At 48.8% G+C, this 16,553-nt stretch overlaps 1 protein-coding gene across 5 annotated transcripts in view; it reads left to right on the top strand.

Moving 5' to 3' along the window:
• The window catches only part of LOC124989035 (uncharacterized), a 56,983-nt gene extending 42,302 nt beyond the window's left edge, over positions 1 to 14,681 (top strand). For 3 of the 5 annotated variants that reach the window (XR_007109541.1, XR_007109542.1, XR_007109540.1), the window contains 3 exons: positions 2,120 to 2,177; positions 13,226 to 13,400; positions 13,498 to 14,681. Coding sequence is in view for 2 of the 5 variants with exons in the window: in XM_047558944.1 (XP_047414900.1) it covers positions 2,120 to 2,177; positions 3,603 to 3,808 (264 nt within the window). In the remaining 3 variants the exon portion in view is untranslated. Of the gene's footprint in view, positions 1 to 2,119; positions 2,178 to 3,602; positions 3,836 to 13,225; positions 13,401 to 13,497 lie in introns of those variants that run through there. The other 2 variants (XM_047558944.1, XM_047558945.1) reach the window with 1 other exon arrangement.
• Positions 14,682 to 16,553: the final 1,872 nt, after the last annotated feature.

The raw sequence follows: 16,553 nt of genomic DNA, 5'->3' as shown, positions 1-16,553 counted from the left end.
GGATGCTTAGTAAGGAGGGCTGGGCTGCAGTGGCGGGGGAAGGCGCAGGCATGAGCCCAGGGAGAAGCCAAGTTGTAGCCTTGGCTCAGCAACAGCCTTGGTGACTGCCCAGGAGCTGTGGAGTTGGCACGGCCACTCCCAGTGGACCTGATTTTGGTTTTGCGTGTGTATGTGGTAGTGGAAGGGGTACTGGGTACCGAACCCAGGCTCTTCCATGGAGCCACATGCCTAGCCTTTTTTATTTTTTTATTTTGAGACATGGTCTTGACAAGTTGCTTAGGGCTTCACTACATTTCTGAGGCTGGCCTTGAACTTGCAATCCTCCTGCCTCAGCTTCCAGAATAGCTGGGATTTCAGGCATGCACCACCAAGTCCAGAATTACGGAGCTGCTTTTGCCTGAGGTGGCTCTTCCCAGTGTCCCAGCATTGCTTAGTCATTGGATGTGGCCTGCCTGGGAAAGGGTGAGACCTTGAGTGAGACAGCTCTTTGAAGCTGAGGCCAGGACTGGGGGGGCCACAGCCAAAGACTGCTGCCACCTCACGGCAGACACTGTGTCCACCACAGAGGTGTCCCAGCCCTACAGGAACACAGCCTGTGCCCTCTCTTGCTCACTGGTCTTTGTTCTGCTCAAATTAAAGCATTTATGGCACAGGCTAGCAATGGGGTCTGCAGGTCAGAGACCACGTTGGCACACCTGAATACTCAGCACGGAGCACAGAAGCAGGTGGGTAGATGCACACGGTGTCAGCTAAGCGCCCCACAGGCCTGCACCGTGTGCCAAGCACCTTCCCTCAGGAAGCCCCTGTACTGTCCCCTCATCCCCCATGGACTCCAGCTGCTCCTTGGGGACCTGCCCCTCGTGGAGCTGGCTCCTGCCCAGCCAGCCCTTTGGGGCATTCACATTTTGCCTGCCTCTGATGGACCCCAACCCTACCATTTCCAGGCTCTTTTCCTTTTGGGGCCTCCTTGCTGGGTCTCCTGGGTTCTGGGAGTGTGGGGAAGGGGAGATGGGTGTCGCTAGGGGCCGCAGGGGCTGGGGCGGTGGTGATGGAGTGGGGGCTCGGCCTTCGTCAGAGGCTTCTCTGTGCCAGGAAGTGGGGCTCACAGAGGTGCATTGTTCTGGGGCGCTCAGAGGGAGCAAAGGTCCCGTCACAGCCTCTCCGTCTCTGCCCGGGCGGCAGTGTTGGCTGCCATGTGGAATGCATTTGGTCCTGAAAGTGACAGCAAGGGCCAGGCAGTGCAGGTGGCTCAGGGCTGCGCTCCTCCAGAGGTGCTGGGTCCTCACAGAGAAGCAGTGGCAACACGGGGTGGTGACACCGGCACCTCGTCTGACCTGCCCCCACATCCCAGAGGAGCCTGGCAGGTCTCCAAGCCTCTGCAGCCCTCCGGTGCCCCTTCCTTCCCAGCCCTGGGCCGTCCTGGGGAACTCGGTCATGCGCCTGCCTGCATGTCCTCCCTGGGTCTCTGTGTACCCCACTGTTCACTTTTCTTCCCTCTTCCGGACCGTCTTTGATTCACGCTTGACTCCTCAGGATCGGAGAGCAGAGGCGACATCTTTATAGTTACCCTAGGTTCCTCTCTGTCCCCCAAGCATCCCAAGCCCATTTCTGCCTTTGCAGTTTCATCCACACATTTTATGTCCCCAGTTTCCTCCCTCTTTTTCAGTCCCCAAATCTGCCCTCCAAGGCTCAGCTGGAAGGCCCAAAGTTCTGGTGAACCCTAGTCGGACAGAGAGCCTGACTTGCTTTTGCTTCAAAGCACCATCACCCTTTTGCCCAGAGATCATAACCCTTCACAGTGAGAGTAACCTAATAAGGAAGACAAGTTCAGCCCTCGGAGGCTCAGATAGGTTGAGTAACTCGCTTAAGTGTTGCACAGCAGAGCTGAGGCTGGACTGGAGCTGCCTGACTCTGAAGACTGCCGAGCTTTCTCCCTGGGTCTCTGGTACTCCACGACATTCTTGAAAGGACCGCCCTTCAGGTTGTTCAGGTTGGAGAGATGGAATCTCAGCTTCTCACATCCGGTCAGGCCTTTACTTTTTTTTTTTTCCCCCCTTCTCTTTCCTTTTTGTTTTTTTCTCTCTGTGTTCCAAGAACTTACTCTCTTTCTTATTTTCAGCTCAGAAGTTCCTCCAGCTGTCTCGACAACTTGCTGCTTCACATGAAACCTCATCCAGGTAATTTTCCACTTCACACTGTAAAGAATAATAGCCAGGGGGCTCTTGTTATAGAAAAAACGCCTCGAAGCTGCGCAGCCCTGCACTCCTGGGCAGACAGCAGAATCTGCAGGGTAGCCTTGGCTGCAGGAGCTGGAAAAAATTAACTCTGCGTATAGATTTCCACTCATCCCTGGCTACTCCTCGCAGGGCTGTTTCAGTATTTCCTGACCATCTGAATCCACTTCTGTCTCTTTAATCACAGGGTCCTGGTGTCTCTGGGCCCCTGCTGCCTCTCCAGGAATGCAGGAATTCTTGAGTCTCTCCTGGCCCCTTGGAGAGATTCGACTCAGCCTGTTCCAGAGTCTTCTGTTTGTTCCCCACTGAGGCGGGGAGGGCAGGGGTGACAGTGAGCACCTACCGGGGGTCTCAGGCTGCGGATCATAGATGTGGTTCTCATTCTGCATCTCAAGGGCTGAGATGGAGTTTGGGGCACAAGGTGTTTACAGGGGTTAACGCGGGGGAAGACGTGGGGAGGAAATGGGATGTGCACAGAGGACGCTGAACACAAGCCCCTACAATTGGGGTCAACCCCACGAGAGTGAAGAGCAAGGACTGCCCATCAGAGCGACCAAGTGTTGTTGAAATGACCAGGCCTCTGTCCTCCTCTGGCTTCAACATTGAATGAAGTCATGTCCTGAGAAGGGAGTGGCCTTGGGGGAGGGGCAGCTGTCTACAGCTGAGCCCCATCTCAGAGGAGACCACGAGCTGGAGGCATCTGCTGACTGTACCCGCCCATCGGGCAGCAGTGCGTCCTCGAGGGCTGTTTTCAACCTTCTGTCACTGTAACAAATACTGGAGATGCTCAACTTGTAAAGAAAAAAGGTTTATTGTGCCTCAGGGTTTTAGAAGATTCCGTCCATGATCAGTTGGACCCATGGCTTTGGGTCTGTGGTGGCATGGCACCACGGCGGGGGGCACGGCAGAGCAAAACCACCCATCTCAGGGCCAGGAATTGAATGAATAAGAGGAAGAGGCTGGGGTTCCACGATTCCCTTGGAGGGCATAAAAGACCTCCCCTTAGGCCCTCTCTTAAAGTTTGTACCACCTACCAAGCTGGAGGGGAGCTGGAGAGGCCTCCAAAGCACGGGCATTTAGGGGACACAAGATCCAAAGCACAGTGGGCGTCTGGGGTGTGTCTTTGTGTCCACAGTGTAAGAGGCAGCCTTCCTACCCTTATTTGGTAGATGAGGTCCTACAGGGCATGACACCACCAGAGGCCTCATAGCTAGGAAGTAGCAGAGGCTGGATTTGAACCCGGGCTGTCTGAAGTCAAACCTCATGCATTCCCTGTGAGGCAGGGCCACGGGGCCTCAGGAGGAGTAAGAAGATAGTGGTGTGTAACATTGGTTTCTAGAGTTGTTCACCAGTGCATTTCCTGTGCAGCTGAGAGAAGTGTGTACTGCCAAGCAGAATCACGGCCACACGGGACAATGTGGAGACCGGAAACGCCTGGCGCCGTCACAGAGGAGATGCTGCCTTCGATGTTGTGCTTGGGTTGTGCCTGCACCAGGCAGAGGAAAGGCAGTCCTGGCAGCAGATGGAGCATGAGCCGAGTGGAAGTCGGAATGGCCACAACCAGGGGAAAGTAAGCAGAGAGGCTTAAGGGAGGCAGCGGGAGCCAAATAAATGAAATGTGAATGGGGAATGTGAACCCAGTTTCACTCTATTCCATCGCACACGCTTTTTCTTGACCATCTACTATGTGCCAGGCAGCTGTCATTCCAGAAGGCAGTGGACAAGAAGCTCGCTTACCCTCACCCCAAGTCTCAGCTGGAGCCTGGAGGCCCAAGCCAGGCTGGGAGATGGGTCCTGCCTACTGGGGCCACTGCAGGAGGATTGGTGGGGTCAGTCTGGCCCAAGTCTAAACCCTTCTGGGGTTGGGATGCATCAGGGCGTGCCCTGTGGGGATGTGACGAGAGGCTCCCCACTCTCAGGTTCCACCCATCTTTTCCTGCTGTGGGAGGATGAGACCACTCTGTGGATCCTTGGGAGGACAGAGTGAGGCCAGAGTCCGCCTTCACCCAACAAAGAGCCCTGGTGTGGCTGGGGGCCAGCCCAGGCTGTGGTGAGGACCTGGTGGCTTCCAGGTGGTGGGATTTTACTCACCTATAACACAACCAAAACGAAATCAAATGAACATCTTGATTTGGCTTAAGGGCTACTAACTTTTTCATTTGTCCAGTAAGGAAATTAGGAAAAAATCTGCTGCCTGGCTCCTCAAAAAATCTATGTTGAAGGCATAATGCCTGGTGCCTGTGGATGTGACCTTATTTGGAACTGGTGTCATTCAGATGTAACTGGTTAACATGAGGTTGTGCTGGAGCAGAGTGGGCCCCAGATCCAATATGACTGGTGAGCTCATAGAAAAAGGGGACATTTGGACCCAGAGGAAAGATGAGGACCCAGGCACAGGGGAGAAGCCGAGGGAAGATGGGCAGGATAGAGGAGCGACCAGCTCTGAGCCAAGGGGTGCAGGATTGCCAGCTCCCCCAGGAGCTAGGAAGCAGCAAGGGAGGACACAGAGGGAACGCCGCCCTGTCAATACCTGGGGCTCGGACTTGCTTTCCGGAACTTGAGGCAATACATTTTCTGTTGCTTTAAGTCACCAACTTGTGGCACATTGTTATGACTGTCCTAGGAAATACACTCCATCTAGAGTCAGTTTTATTTAGGGATGTTTTAATTCCCAAAGTACAAATGACAATCTCAGAATTCCCTTTGAGATTGAAGCATTTCACTTTATGAAACAAACAAACAAACAAACAACAACAACAACAACAAAAACAAAAACAAAAGAAAAACAACCTCCTTGGGGCCCCATTTTTCTCCTCTACCTTGAATTAAGAAAACACCATCCCAGCCGGGGGCAGTGGCATAATCCAGTAGCTTGGGAGGCTGAGGCAGGAGGATCATGAATTTAAAACCAGCTTCAGCAACTTAGCGAGGCCCTAGGCAACTCAGTGAGACCCTCTCTCTAAATAAAATACAAAAAAAAGGGCTGGGGATGTGGCTCAGTGTTTGAGTGCCCCGGGTTCAATCCCTGATAACAACAACAACAACAACAACAACAAGAACAAAAGAAAAGAAAGAAAGAAAAGAAAACACCATCCTAGATCAGCCCAATCCTCGGACTGGTACTGGGGGCTGCTGCTGTGGCAGAAGGAAATGGGGGGGGGGTATCAGCCCCTGTGGACCTGCTGGCGGGTTCTCATGCTTCTCGCAGCCTTCATGTTCTTGGGGTTTGGACTGTGAAATCTCCCTCCTCTGAGGCAGGGGCACTGCACTTGGGGAAGACTGTTGAGGGCTCAGTCCGTGAGAGGTTCCTAAGTTATTTGCCCATGAAAAATGCACATCCAGAGCCGTGGGCTGTCCTCAGGCCTGGGAAGGGAAACGCAGGCGTTGAGGGCAGCAGAAATAATGCTTGCACCTCTAAGGCAATCAGAGGACCCTCGTGGATACATGAGGTGCCCTCCTAAACATGACATACCTCCTGGGGGCAGTTTCTGGAGAATACTCTTTGGAGACCACTGTTCTAGAAACTAGGGTTCTGAAGTTTTCTATGTGGAACCTTGCGAACGCTCTGTGCAACTTCACGGTTTACCTTTCCTGCTGATGCTAGTGGTCAGGGTGATGTAAGTTGATGACGGTGGCAGTGAAGATGAGGATGGCGGTTAAGGGGGTGACACTGGTGATAGGCCATTGGCAATGCAGGTGCGTAATTTGGTATAAGTTTAGCGATCTTCTAAGGAGAAAGAACTCCTGGCTCACTGTTCCTTCTGCTTATCAGTGACACTATGAGTCTGGGCTGGGTTAATGACCCAGGCTAGCAGCAAGCTCAGGGCACCTGAGGTCTCTCTGGAATGGTCCATTCTCAGCTCAGTCACACCGGAAAGGGCAAGATGACTGAGGACCCTGTGGAGGGACTGTGGAGGTGGAGGCAGCAGTGGAGCTGCTGATAGAGGCTTTGATGGTGGTGGCAAAGACGTTGACAATAGCCAAGGGAGGTTGACAGAGAGGATGGTGAGGGTGGTGGCTGGTCACAGCGAAGGTGAGCACAAGGCTGGTGTTGGGAGTGGCAGAGCCGTGACCTCGGGAGTGCCGGGTGATGTGCCACGATGGGACATCCCAAGTTGTAACCTTGGTGTCAGTGATGGGGGCATCCTGGCGAGCACTGCGCACTGAGATCCTAAAGGGACCCAGGGACCCCATCTCTCCTTTCTTTGTAGCAGGTCAGATTCTGTGAGATGGAAGCTGGTCTGCAAAGAGCACATCCTGGCTTGGGTGGCATTCAGTGGTCTTCTCTAGAGAAAGGTATCCCTTTGCTCTTGCCTTGAATCAGCTCCGTAAGTGTCCCACGTGGCCAGTGCCCTAAAGCACTCTGTTGGGGACGTGAGCTTGCACGAATAAATCACACCCATTAATCACGCCAGAGCAATGCCATTGCTGCTCAGGAGTCTAGACCTAGACCGACCTACCCAGGACCGGGCCGCCCACCTCAGTATTGTTCAGGCCAGGCATGCTGTGATTCAACCGGAGTTTTTAGACAGAGGCTCTTATATCAAAGTGACACAGCTTAATAGCACTCTTCTCTCTCTGGAGCGGGGCTTTGGCGGGGATGGCAGACATACGGTCCTCTCTGGGAGGGTGGGAGTGATTCTCAGAGGCGGGCTTGGGCCCCTCCCCTACAAGACCACAGTCGGGTCCTCAGCCTGTAATTCACGGGGCCAGCCCTGACGTGTTGTTGCTGTATATAGCAGGCCAGCTCTGCCTCCCGCTGCCTGTTCTCTTCTGCAGGACTCAGTACTGGCCTGAGCAGGGTGGCTCCCTGGCCCTCGGAGCTGACTGCCTCTGGTGAATTTTCAGCACCTTGTGTGACACATTCTAGCTAGGGCTGCCCCATACCTACCTCGGGCCTGCTATTCATGGGTTCTTGCTGTTCCCTGTGCAGAACGCCTGGCCTAGGCCTCACCGACCTTTGCATGGGTAACCTTTCACAGACAACCACAGCCTTCTTGGCATGGATTGGAAATCACAGTAGTTTAGTTAAAACCAATCCCTTGTGTGTCTTCATGTAATTATTCCATGGAGCGTTCTTTTTGCTCTTTTCTGGAAAGAATTATTAATTTTCTTTTCTGGAAAGAATTATTCATTTTCTTTCCTTCCCTTCCTTCCTCCCTACCTTCTTTCTTTTTCTCCTTCCTTTCTTGGAATGAAATAACATCCCAACAACCTCTGGGAGAACCAGAGCTAGTTAGGAGAGTGTTAAAGCAGGCATGTCATTCATAGAGGTATCAAATATTTTCCTACGACCATAAATGATTGCCAGGGCCTTTTGGAATTCCAGTTACTGTCGGCTAGTGGGGAGCAGGGTGGGTCCTGTTTTGATGTTCTAGAAATGCAAGTCTTGAGGGAAATCTTCTTGGTTTAGTAAATTAAAAGCTCTGGAATTTATTGGATTTGATACTTTTGGTTTGGAATACAAATGTGTTATGTAGGGAGAATATATTTTGGGTCACTTTAGTGTAATTTTGAAGGACAGAACCTGTGTACGTTTGGGATCACAGCGTTAAGGGAATATTCTCAACAGTTTCAATTATATCATGAAGACCAGGTGACACATGATATACACCAGCATTCTTAGTGTTTAATTTCCAATTTGGCTTTGGTTTGAAATGTTTCAAAACACAGTACGCTGGAAGCTGAAGATGTGACAAGACGGTTTTTGTAAGTTGCAGTTGTCGGAACTGTGGTTGACACCCCCACATGCATTACACCCAGGCGACTAACCAGCCTAGGTCTGTCCTGCTGACTCTATCTCCCTTGCCAGGAGTTGGCTCAGTGCCAGACTGGCATAAGCTAACTTGGGTCAATTAAAGTCAAGGGGAGGGTTGCTCTGGGCTTCCAGAAAAGAAAACTCAGTCTCACCTGCTCTTTCTCCTCCCATCTTGCTGGATGCACACAGGAAGCAGGTTGTTCCAGGCGCTGTTGGCAATCATCTTGGGGCTGTGAGTATCGGGCAGGAGCCAGTACACTGCCAACGAGAGAGACATGAGCAGAAACTGGGTGGAGAGGCTGAACCTACCAGTACTGACCCTGCCCTACCTCTGGGCTTACTGTTCTGTGAAACAATAAATGCCAGGATAATTTGAGTCAGAGAGTTCTTATTACCTGAAGCAAAAAACATCCTGACACAATAATTTAATAATTAAGGATTTGCTATTACTAGCATTATGGTAAATGCTAGGGGAAGATAAACAATAGGACACCCAGGATACACAGTCTCTGCTCTTCAGAGTTATCAAGTGTTTATTGGAGATGTGAGATAATGACACAAAAAGCAGAGAGTGATGCGTGTTAGATCATGATGGAAGATTCGCTATGGCAGGAGTTGGAGAATTCTTTCTAAGAGCCAGATAGAAAATATTTTGTTGTGGCTACTCAGCTCAGCCATGTACCAGAAGAGCAACCACAGACACTTCATAAGTGAGTAAGTATGACTGTATTTCAATAAAACTTTATTGAAAAAAGAACAACTGGTGGGCCAGGTTTGGCCTATGAACTGTAGTTTGCTGACTCCTGATCTAGCAGTTTATAAAAAGGAGACATCTGTAGGAACTGGTATCAGGAGAGGATTCCTGGGCAGTGTGGGTGCTGGACAGAGTGGACATAAGTCAGCTGCACTCCTAAGTGTGGGCCTTCTCTTTGATGTAACTACAGAAGAGAAAAGTTCAGATTATATATCATAACCACACTAGACAGTCTTCTTGGAGATCAAGATAATTCTGCAGACCCTTCTCTCTCATTCCCCAGTTATTAGATGCAAAGAGCAATAACAGGAAACCATGTACAGAAAAGACTCTCTGGCAGGTCTGACTCCTACCTAAGGAGCCAAAGATGGGTCTGGGGAAACTCATGGCAGCAGCCCAAAGTCAATAGACATAAGACTCACCTGCACTCCTGGGTCTTGCATGGGGTGAGCTCTGGATTTTCTAAAAGTCAAAAAGTTTCCTGGAACTTGCCTGTAGTGGGTAATGTTTTAGGGGGCACTTGGGCCACAATATCTGCTTGAGAGAGTTGCTTCCTCAGAGTGACCTCAAGGATGGGTAGGATTTGAATAGGAGGCAGGTAAACATGGGTAGTTGAGAACAATATGGCCTTAGTCTGTTTGTGCTGCTATAACAAAATTTCATGGATGGGGTAACTTAAAATAGTTTTGAGATTTATTTCTCATAGTTTTATAGGCTGGGAAGTCCAAGATCAAGGTCCGGGCATTGGGAGAGTGCTACTGTCTGATTCCAGGGTGGTGCCTGGAACTTTGGGTCATCTGGAGGGGAGGGACACTGTGCTCATGTGGCAGAAGTGGAAGGGTAAGAGAACTAAACATGCTCCCCCACACTGAGGTCTTTTATAACAGCAGTAATCCACTCTCATGACCTCAGCACCTCCAAGACTCACACTGGGGTTTCGTTTCCAACCCATACGTTTTGGGAGATACATTCAGACCATAGCAGATGTGATGAGCAGAGGCTTGGAAGGTCCTACCGAAGTGTGTGAGGAGAAGCCCGAGGATGGCACCCTCCGGGCTACGCCAGGGAGTGCTGCTCCTTGACACCTTGAGACAAGAGCCTGACGTTTTCATTTGAGGAAGTACCTAGGCCAATACCTTCAGTCAGTGTTGACCTACAGGCACAGAGTCTGGGAACCATTAGGCAAATCTTAATAATGTTGATGGAGTCTACAGAGCTATGATGAGGTGGGTGGAAGCCAAAGAAATCTAAATATGAGCAAGAACCAGTTAGTAGTAACTACCGTAGATGGAACAGTGACTGGGAGGGAGGAGAAAGGCCCTGGGAGAGCGGGAAGGTGTCTGGTCCTTTAGATCAGGGAATAGGCCATCAGAGGCACTGTTTCACACTTCAAGAAATGGGAAGGGTCCAGGTCACACAGAGGGAAAGAGTTCCCAAGGAGGCTGGGGTTTGCTGAGGAAGGGATAATCTTCATTCTTTCAGGTCTTTGGTGCTGAGAATCCACCCCAGGCCTTGAGCATGCTCTGCAAGTGCTCTTCACAGAGCTACATCCCCAGCCCTTTTTATTTTATTTTGTAACAGGCTCTTGCTAGGTTTCTTGGGTTGGCCTCCAACTTGTGATTCTCCTTCCTCGGCCTCCTGAGTCTCCGGGATTACAGGTGTGTGCCACCACACCTGGCAAGAGATGACCTTTCTGAGACAACACCTGCCAGTGGTGAGAACCAGCATGTCCCCACACCCCCCCTCCAAAGCTGCCATTTATGGATTTAAACATTTCTGCCCACATTTTCTTACTTTGATATGTAAACACAAGGCATTCTTGATGGAAAGAGCAGGAAAGGAAACCAAATGCTGAGTAACATCCCTTTGAAAAGAAATACACATACTCTAAAGGACCGAAACAACTTGAGGGAGTCCGGAAGGGTGTTTTTCTTATTTTTAAAAGTTCAAGGGTTTGGGTGAAAATCAGTGGTGTTTTCTCAGGCTTCAAAACAGATTAACGCACGGGCAGCTTCAACTTGTGACTCAGAGAGACAAAGGAAACCACAAAAATAGCTCTCTAATAATTGTCCCCAAACATGTCTGTGGAGGGCTGGTTGGTGCCAGCTCCCCGTCACTGATCAAATCTCCAGCCTGTGGCCCCAGCACCCCGGCCCCGTTCCATCTCCCCGCCTTTCCAGCATTTACTCTGGTCCTGGCTGAGCTTGGGACGGAGTCATGGCTACCCTGCAGCCTCATTCCATCTGCTTCTCTGCAGGCTGTGGCTGGGGCTGGGCAGACCTTGCATCTGGTTTCTCTTTGCCTCTTTCCCCTTTGTTTACTTTCACAAGGAGACAGACAGTTGTTTTATTAACCCCCCTGTTTTGTTTTCTTTCCAGTTTCCAGTTGTTTTAATCTTCTGTTCAGATCGTCCCGGTCCATCCATTTACCTTCCCCTCTGTGGCGCTCTCTGGGAACTGGTTCCAATCAGGCACTGCGACTGCTCCTCTGCAGCTGGGCCCGTGGCCTTGCTGACTTTGCTCGGTGGCTGCTTGGAGTGCGTCTGTGGCCCTCAGAGCTGTGCACCTTCCACTCCTCACTGTGGGGTTTTGTTTTATTGCCCCCGTTCTCTTCCATGTGTGTTTCTCCATGCAGGGGTGGTGGGTGTTTATAAACTTTTCAGGAGAGCTTACTTTTGAAACGGGAGAATTGCTTCTGAATTCCTTGGACTGCACGCTGAGATATATTATCTGTGAAATTCCTGCTTTAATGACTGGCAGATTTCTGAAGCATAATGTGGTATTTCTGAACCTGGCTGCCTCTTTGAGTTCTTGTGTCACCCGCTGCGTGTGCTTCTCTCTAGTGCAGAACAGAAGTTGAACAAGAATCACTTCATCTGTACAACGCCTTTCTCCCTCACACCTCTTCCTTTCAACCTATTAAAGAAATAACACAAAAGATCAAAACATTAAAGAATTCAAATTTCTGGACTATGTTACAATTCTTTACCAAGTTATTAATATTGCAGGTGTGTGATACAGATGAAGAACATGATCTGCTCTTAATCCTTATTACTCATTCTCTAAATATTTGCTACTTAAAGTGTGGTCCCTGGACCAGCAGCATCAGCATTCCCTGAGTGCTGATTAGAAATGTGCGTTTGGGCCCCGTCCCTGACCTACTTAATTAGAATTTGAATTTTTAAAAGATATCCAAGTGATTAGTGTGCATATGAAAGTTTGAGAAGTCAGGCTTTAGTAATTATAAAAACATTAAATATAGCATTATATCAAGTGAAAACCAGCCCAATACTCAAATGATCAAGTAGTCCAGCATGAAACTGTGCCCAAAAGATCTGTTTTACTGTGCTCACAGGTAAGTCCTTGCCTTGGATTGGTTGCAGTTTTGATGGGCCAAGAGGGAGGAGAATCCTGTCTTCTCCAGGGAACAGGTTGGAGCCAGAATTTTTTTTTCCTGTCAAACCAAACAAATAGGTTATGCACTTTGTAAATCACCCTAAAATGTGAGTGATACAGTTTGCACACTTTCTTCATTCAAATTTGGGATATCTGAGTTCTTCCAGAGCTAGCCTAATGCAGAGACTGGAAAAGCCTCAACAACCACAAAGTCTCAGGAACAGGAAATATCCCAACACCTCATCTGTAAAGAGGGATAATGATAATTCCTTCTTTGGGTGACCTTTGCCAGGTTTTTACCTTTGTCTGGCATTTGAAGTTCCTACCTACAATTGGGGAACTTCTCCCTCTCTGGGTCTTGATGGTGGCCAGGGCCGATTTCTAGTAAGGAAGAAAGCCTAAAAGGCAGACCCTTGCTTCTCCCTACTGGGCTGCCCCACCCCACCCCGCCCCCAGATGCTGGCCCAGGCTCAGTGAAGTCTACCTTTCTACCCAGGACCCTGAATGTGGGGCATGATGCAGAGACATGCGGATGGATGGTGGAGAATTTCCTGAGCTGCAGCAGCTGTAGAGGTTGCAGCGGTGGAAGAAGCAACACCAGGCATAAGCCATGCTCAGTGATGGCACTGGCTGTTTGTGCTTTGAAATCAGGTTCTGGCTTTTCCAGCTCTGGCACACTTTCTGGAAATCCCCATGACTCTCCGAGATGCCCAATGCCCTTTTGGTAAATTGCTTTTCTCCTGAAACCACCCAGAATTGGTTTCTATCACTTGCCATTGAGAAACCCAAGTGATAACTTCACCTGCCTTACTGACTGGAGAATGGCACTTGGAAATGCCCCCTTAATAGCAGCAAGAGCAAACAATGCTTCTCCTTTTGTCTGAACTTGATAAAGCTCCATTCTCCCATCCTTGAATCAAGAGCTGTCTCTCCTACTGCTTCATCAGTATCTGGTCATTTTACATCCCTAAGGCCAGGAGCCCCCCTGGATGCACTTCCTGTGCCCTTGGTCAGAGGTCAAAGGTCTATCCTGATCTCTAGGGTCAGCACGATGAACCATCCAACTCTTCTTTCTTGTCCTCAGAACTAAGGTGACAGGTTCCGACGTCTCTCAACACGCCATCCACTTTGTCCACAAGCCATCTTCTCCAAAACTCTTGAGGACCCTGGATTTCTTGACCCACCAGGACCTCTGCTACCCTAAGACACTGAAACAGATCTCATCAAGGCCACAGTAGAAGGAGCCTGCCAGGAACCTGGTAGGATAAGTTATGTGATTAACATTACTCCTTAGTTAGTCAAGGTTAAAATCTGTCATTGATACCCTCATTTCTCTCTTCGTTTCTTTCCTTCCAGGGTCTTATGCTGGTGATTACCAATCTCTGGGGAGTTGAAATACCTTGTCATTATTTCTTTGATTCCAAGACATGCTCCCTCCAGCAAAAAGGGGGAAAGATCACAGCATGGCATTTATTTATTTTCAAATGAAAATTAACCTTGTATAGAAATCTGCTGAGAATTTGGGTTGTATTTTGTAATGGTGATATTTTGACACTGGGAAAAACTGCCATAGAAACTCCAAATTAAGTGAAAGAAACTGCTACTTAGTTTCATCAAAGATATTTACTTATTTCTGACTTATTTGTCTTCAGTGAACCAGTACTTTGTTGAAGAAGAACATAAAGTTTGTTTTGTTTTGTTGTTTTGGGTACCAGGGATTGAACCCAGGGGTGCTTAACCACTGAGCCACATCCCCAGCCCTTGTTATGTTTTATTTTGAGACAGGATCTCAATAAGTTGCTCAGGGTCTCACTAAGTTGCTGAGGCTGGCTTTGAACTCTGGATCCTCCTGCCTCAGCCTCCTGAGTCACTGGGATCACAGGGGTGCACCACTGTCCCTGGCAAGCATAGAGTTTTGATCTCTCTTCACCCTGGTATCAGCTTTCTGTTATTTGTGTTTTTATGTTTTGTATTCTTGTGCCCCAAATTTCCGTGGTAAAATGGAAAGTACCACGATGTCCCACACTTTGCTCCTTCCTTTTCTTTCCCTTCTCATTAAGATATTTAATTTTAGAAACCTAAGCAAACTGTGTCCTTAGAAACACTACGGTGCATCTGCCCCTGGAGACCTGTGTCTAAAGGTATTGTCCCAGGTTGCAAAAGATGGGGGTCACCAATGTCTCTTGATAGGAGAATGGACGTTATGGTTTGGATGTGGTGCCCCCCAAAAGCTCACGTGTGAGACAGTGCAAGAAGGTTTGGAGGAGAAACCATTGGTCTAGGGTCTTAACCTATTCAGTGGATTAATCCCTGACGGGATTAGCTGAGTGGTAACTGGAGGCAGGTGGGGTGTGGCTGGAGGAGCTGGCTCCTTGGGGGCGTGACTATGGGATATATATTTGTATCTGGTGAGTGGAGTCTTGCTATTTCTGCTTTCTGATCATCACATGAGCTGCTTCCCTCTGCCACACTCTTCTGCCGTGATGTCCTGTCACCTTGAACCTTGAGGAATGGAGCCACCCTTCTATGGACTAAGACTTCTGAAACTCTGAGACCTCAAATAAACTTTTCCACCCCTAAAATTGTTCTTGTCAGACCTTTTAATCACAGTGGTGAAATAGCTGACCAAAAAAGGTGGACAACACATCAAGGTGTATCATTTATACCATGGAGTATTATACAACTGTGAACATGAACAAAAATACAGTTCCCTACAATAACATGGATACATCTTACAGACATGCTGGGGAATGAGAAAAAGCAGGGTGCAGAGGACTGCCCCAGCATGATGATCATTATGTTTCTCAGTGAAACTCAAAAGCAAACAGTAAACACGGTCATGTTCTGCCTAACGGTGTTTCCCTCAATGTCCCACACAGATGACGCACATGTGATGGTGCTCCCGTAAGATTATGTTGCTTGGTGACATCATGGCCATCTTAGATTGTGTAGGTACGCTCTATGATGTCTGCACCCAACAATGTATTTCTTAGGACAGATTCCATCCTTAAGTGACGTGTGATTGTAAAACGCTGCTTGGGGAAAACCCGGAGGGCTGTCCAGGGCTCACCCCACCTGGACGCCTCTCCTTGAGCCCTTGGAAGGATCACACTTCTCCCCGCCCATGACGCAGTGAGGCTGTGTGTCTAGTTCTGGCCGAGAAGGTACAGGGCAGGTGTCACTCCTGAGCTGAGGCATTGAATTGGGGCCAACTCCTCTTTAGGTGGTGGCCCTGTGTGATCAAGGCAGGCTGGACTGTGGAGGACAGTCACCTGGAGATGGAAGGTAGTGACGGTCCCCGCTTCCACATATGGCCACTTGTGGGGAAGGCCAGTGGGTGGGATGGAGCTCCAGGAGGAAGGTGACACTCTGACTCCTAAGGCGTCCATTGGTAACTCACCCTTGTCATCTACACGTGTTAATCCAAGTGTCAACTGTGATATCCTAGAACAGAAGCTTAAAACACTTCAGAAGAGGTTACAAGCTGAACAGCATTAAAGGCAGAATCTATGTGGGAGGTAACTGAGTGGTCACTGTAAGTTTTTCAACTTTGCTGAATGTTTCAAAGTTTTCATAACAAAATGTCAGATAGAAAAATTCTGAAAAACGAACAGTTACATGTATAACTTTCTGAATACAATTACCCCAACACAGCAAAGATTTTGATTTTTTTTGAGTCTTTATCTCTAAAACACAAAGTTTTCTTTGTCATTTATGATTTTCTTTTTTGTTTTTCAATGTTGAGACAGGGTCTCACTAAGTTGCTGAGGCCGGCCTCCAACTTGTGATCCTCCTGCCTCAGCCTCCCAAGTCCCTGGAAAGATTACAGGTGTGCACCACTACACCTTTTTATGTCTTGCTTTATTCATTAAACCCTTTATCCTCAACATTTCCCTGATATTCATGCCTTTGGGGGGCATGCATTTGTGTTTGGGGAATTCCTTTCTTCCAAGGCAAGTGTGGGCTTCCCCTTTAAGCCTCAACCATGCTCTAAGAGCCAAAGACACTTCCTAGTCAGCGTTAGAAGGAACAGGACTTTAATGCACAGATCCTTCTAAAGCTCCCTTGGGAGATGCCACCTCGATCTGCCAACAACTGCTTTCTGAAGATAAAGGGGAACTCTGAGTTTAGGACACTCTGGGCAAGCACTAGCCTTTTCCTGCCACGGTCGCTTTCCTGTGACCTCCTTCTCAACTGTTCTCCTCCAGCCTCCTTATTTCTATCTCACAACCACCTCCAAGCAGTATTGTATTCAAGTCTCGAGGTTATAAACTCACAAGCTGCTTACAAAACTCACATATGTTTCTAAGTATACATTGCTGTTCTTTTTTCTTGGATATAAAAAATGTTCATGTTCATGGTAGATAATTTCAAAAATACGCAGAAATAAAATTTGCCTATCCTTCCATCAC

Source organism: Sciurus carolinensis, chromosome 7, assembly GCF_902686445.1.
Source record: "Sciurus carolinensis chromosome 7, mSciCar1.2, whole genome shotgun sequence".
NCBI lineage: Eukaryota > Metazoa > Chordata > Mammalia > Rodentia > Sciuridae > Sciurus > Sciurus carolinensis.
Note: the sequence above shows the minus strand (reverse complement) of the source record. Positions and strands in the feature narration are given on the sequence as shown.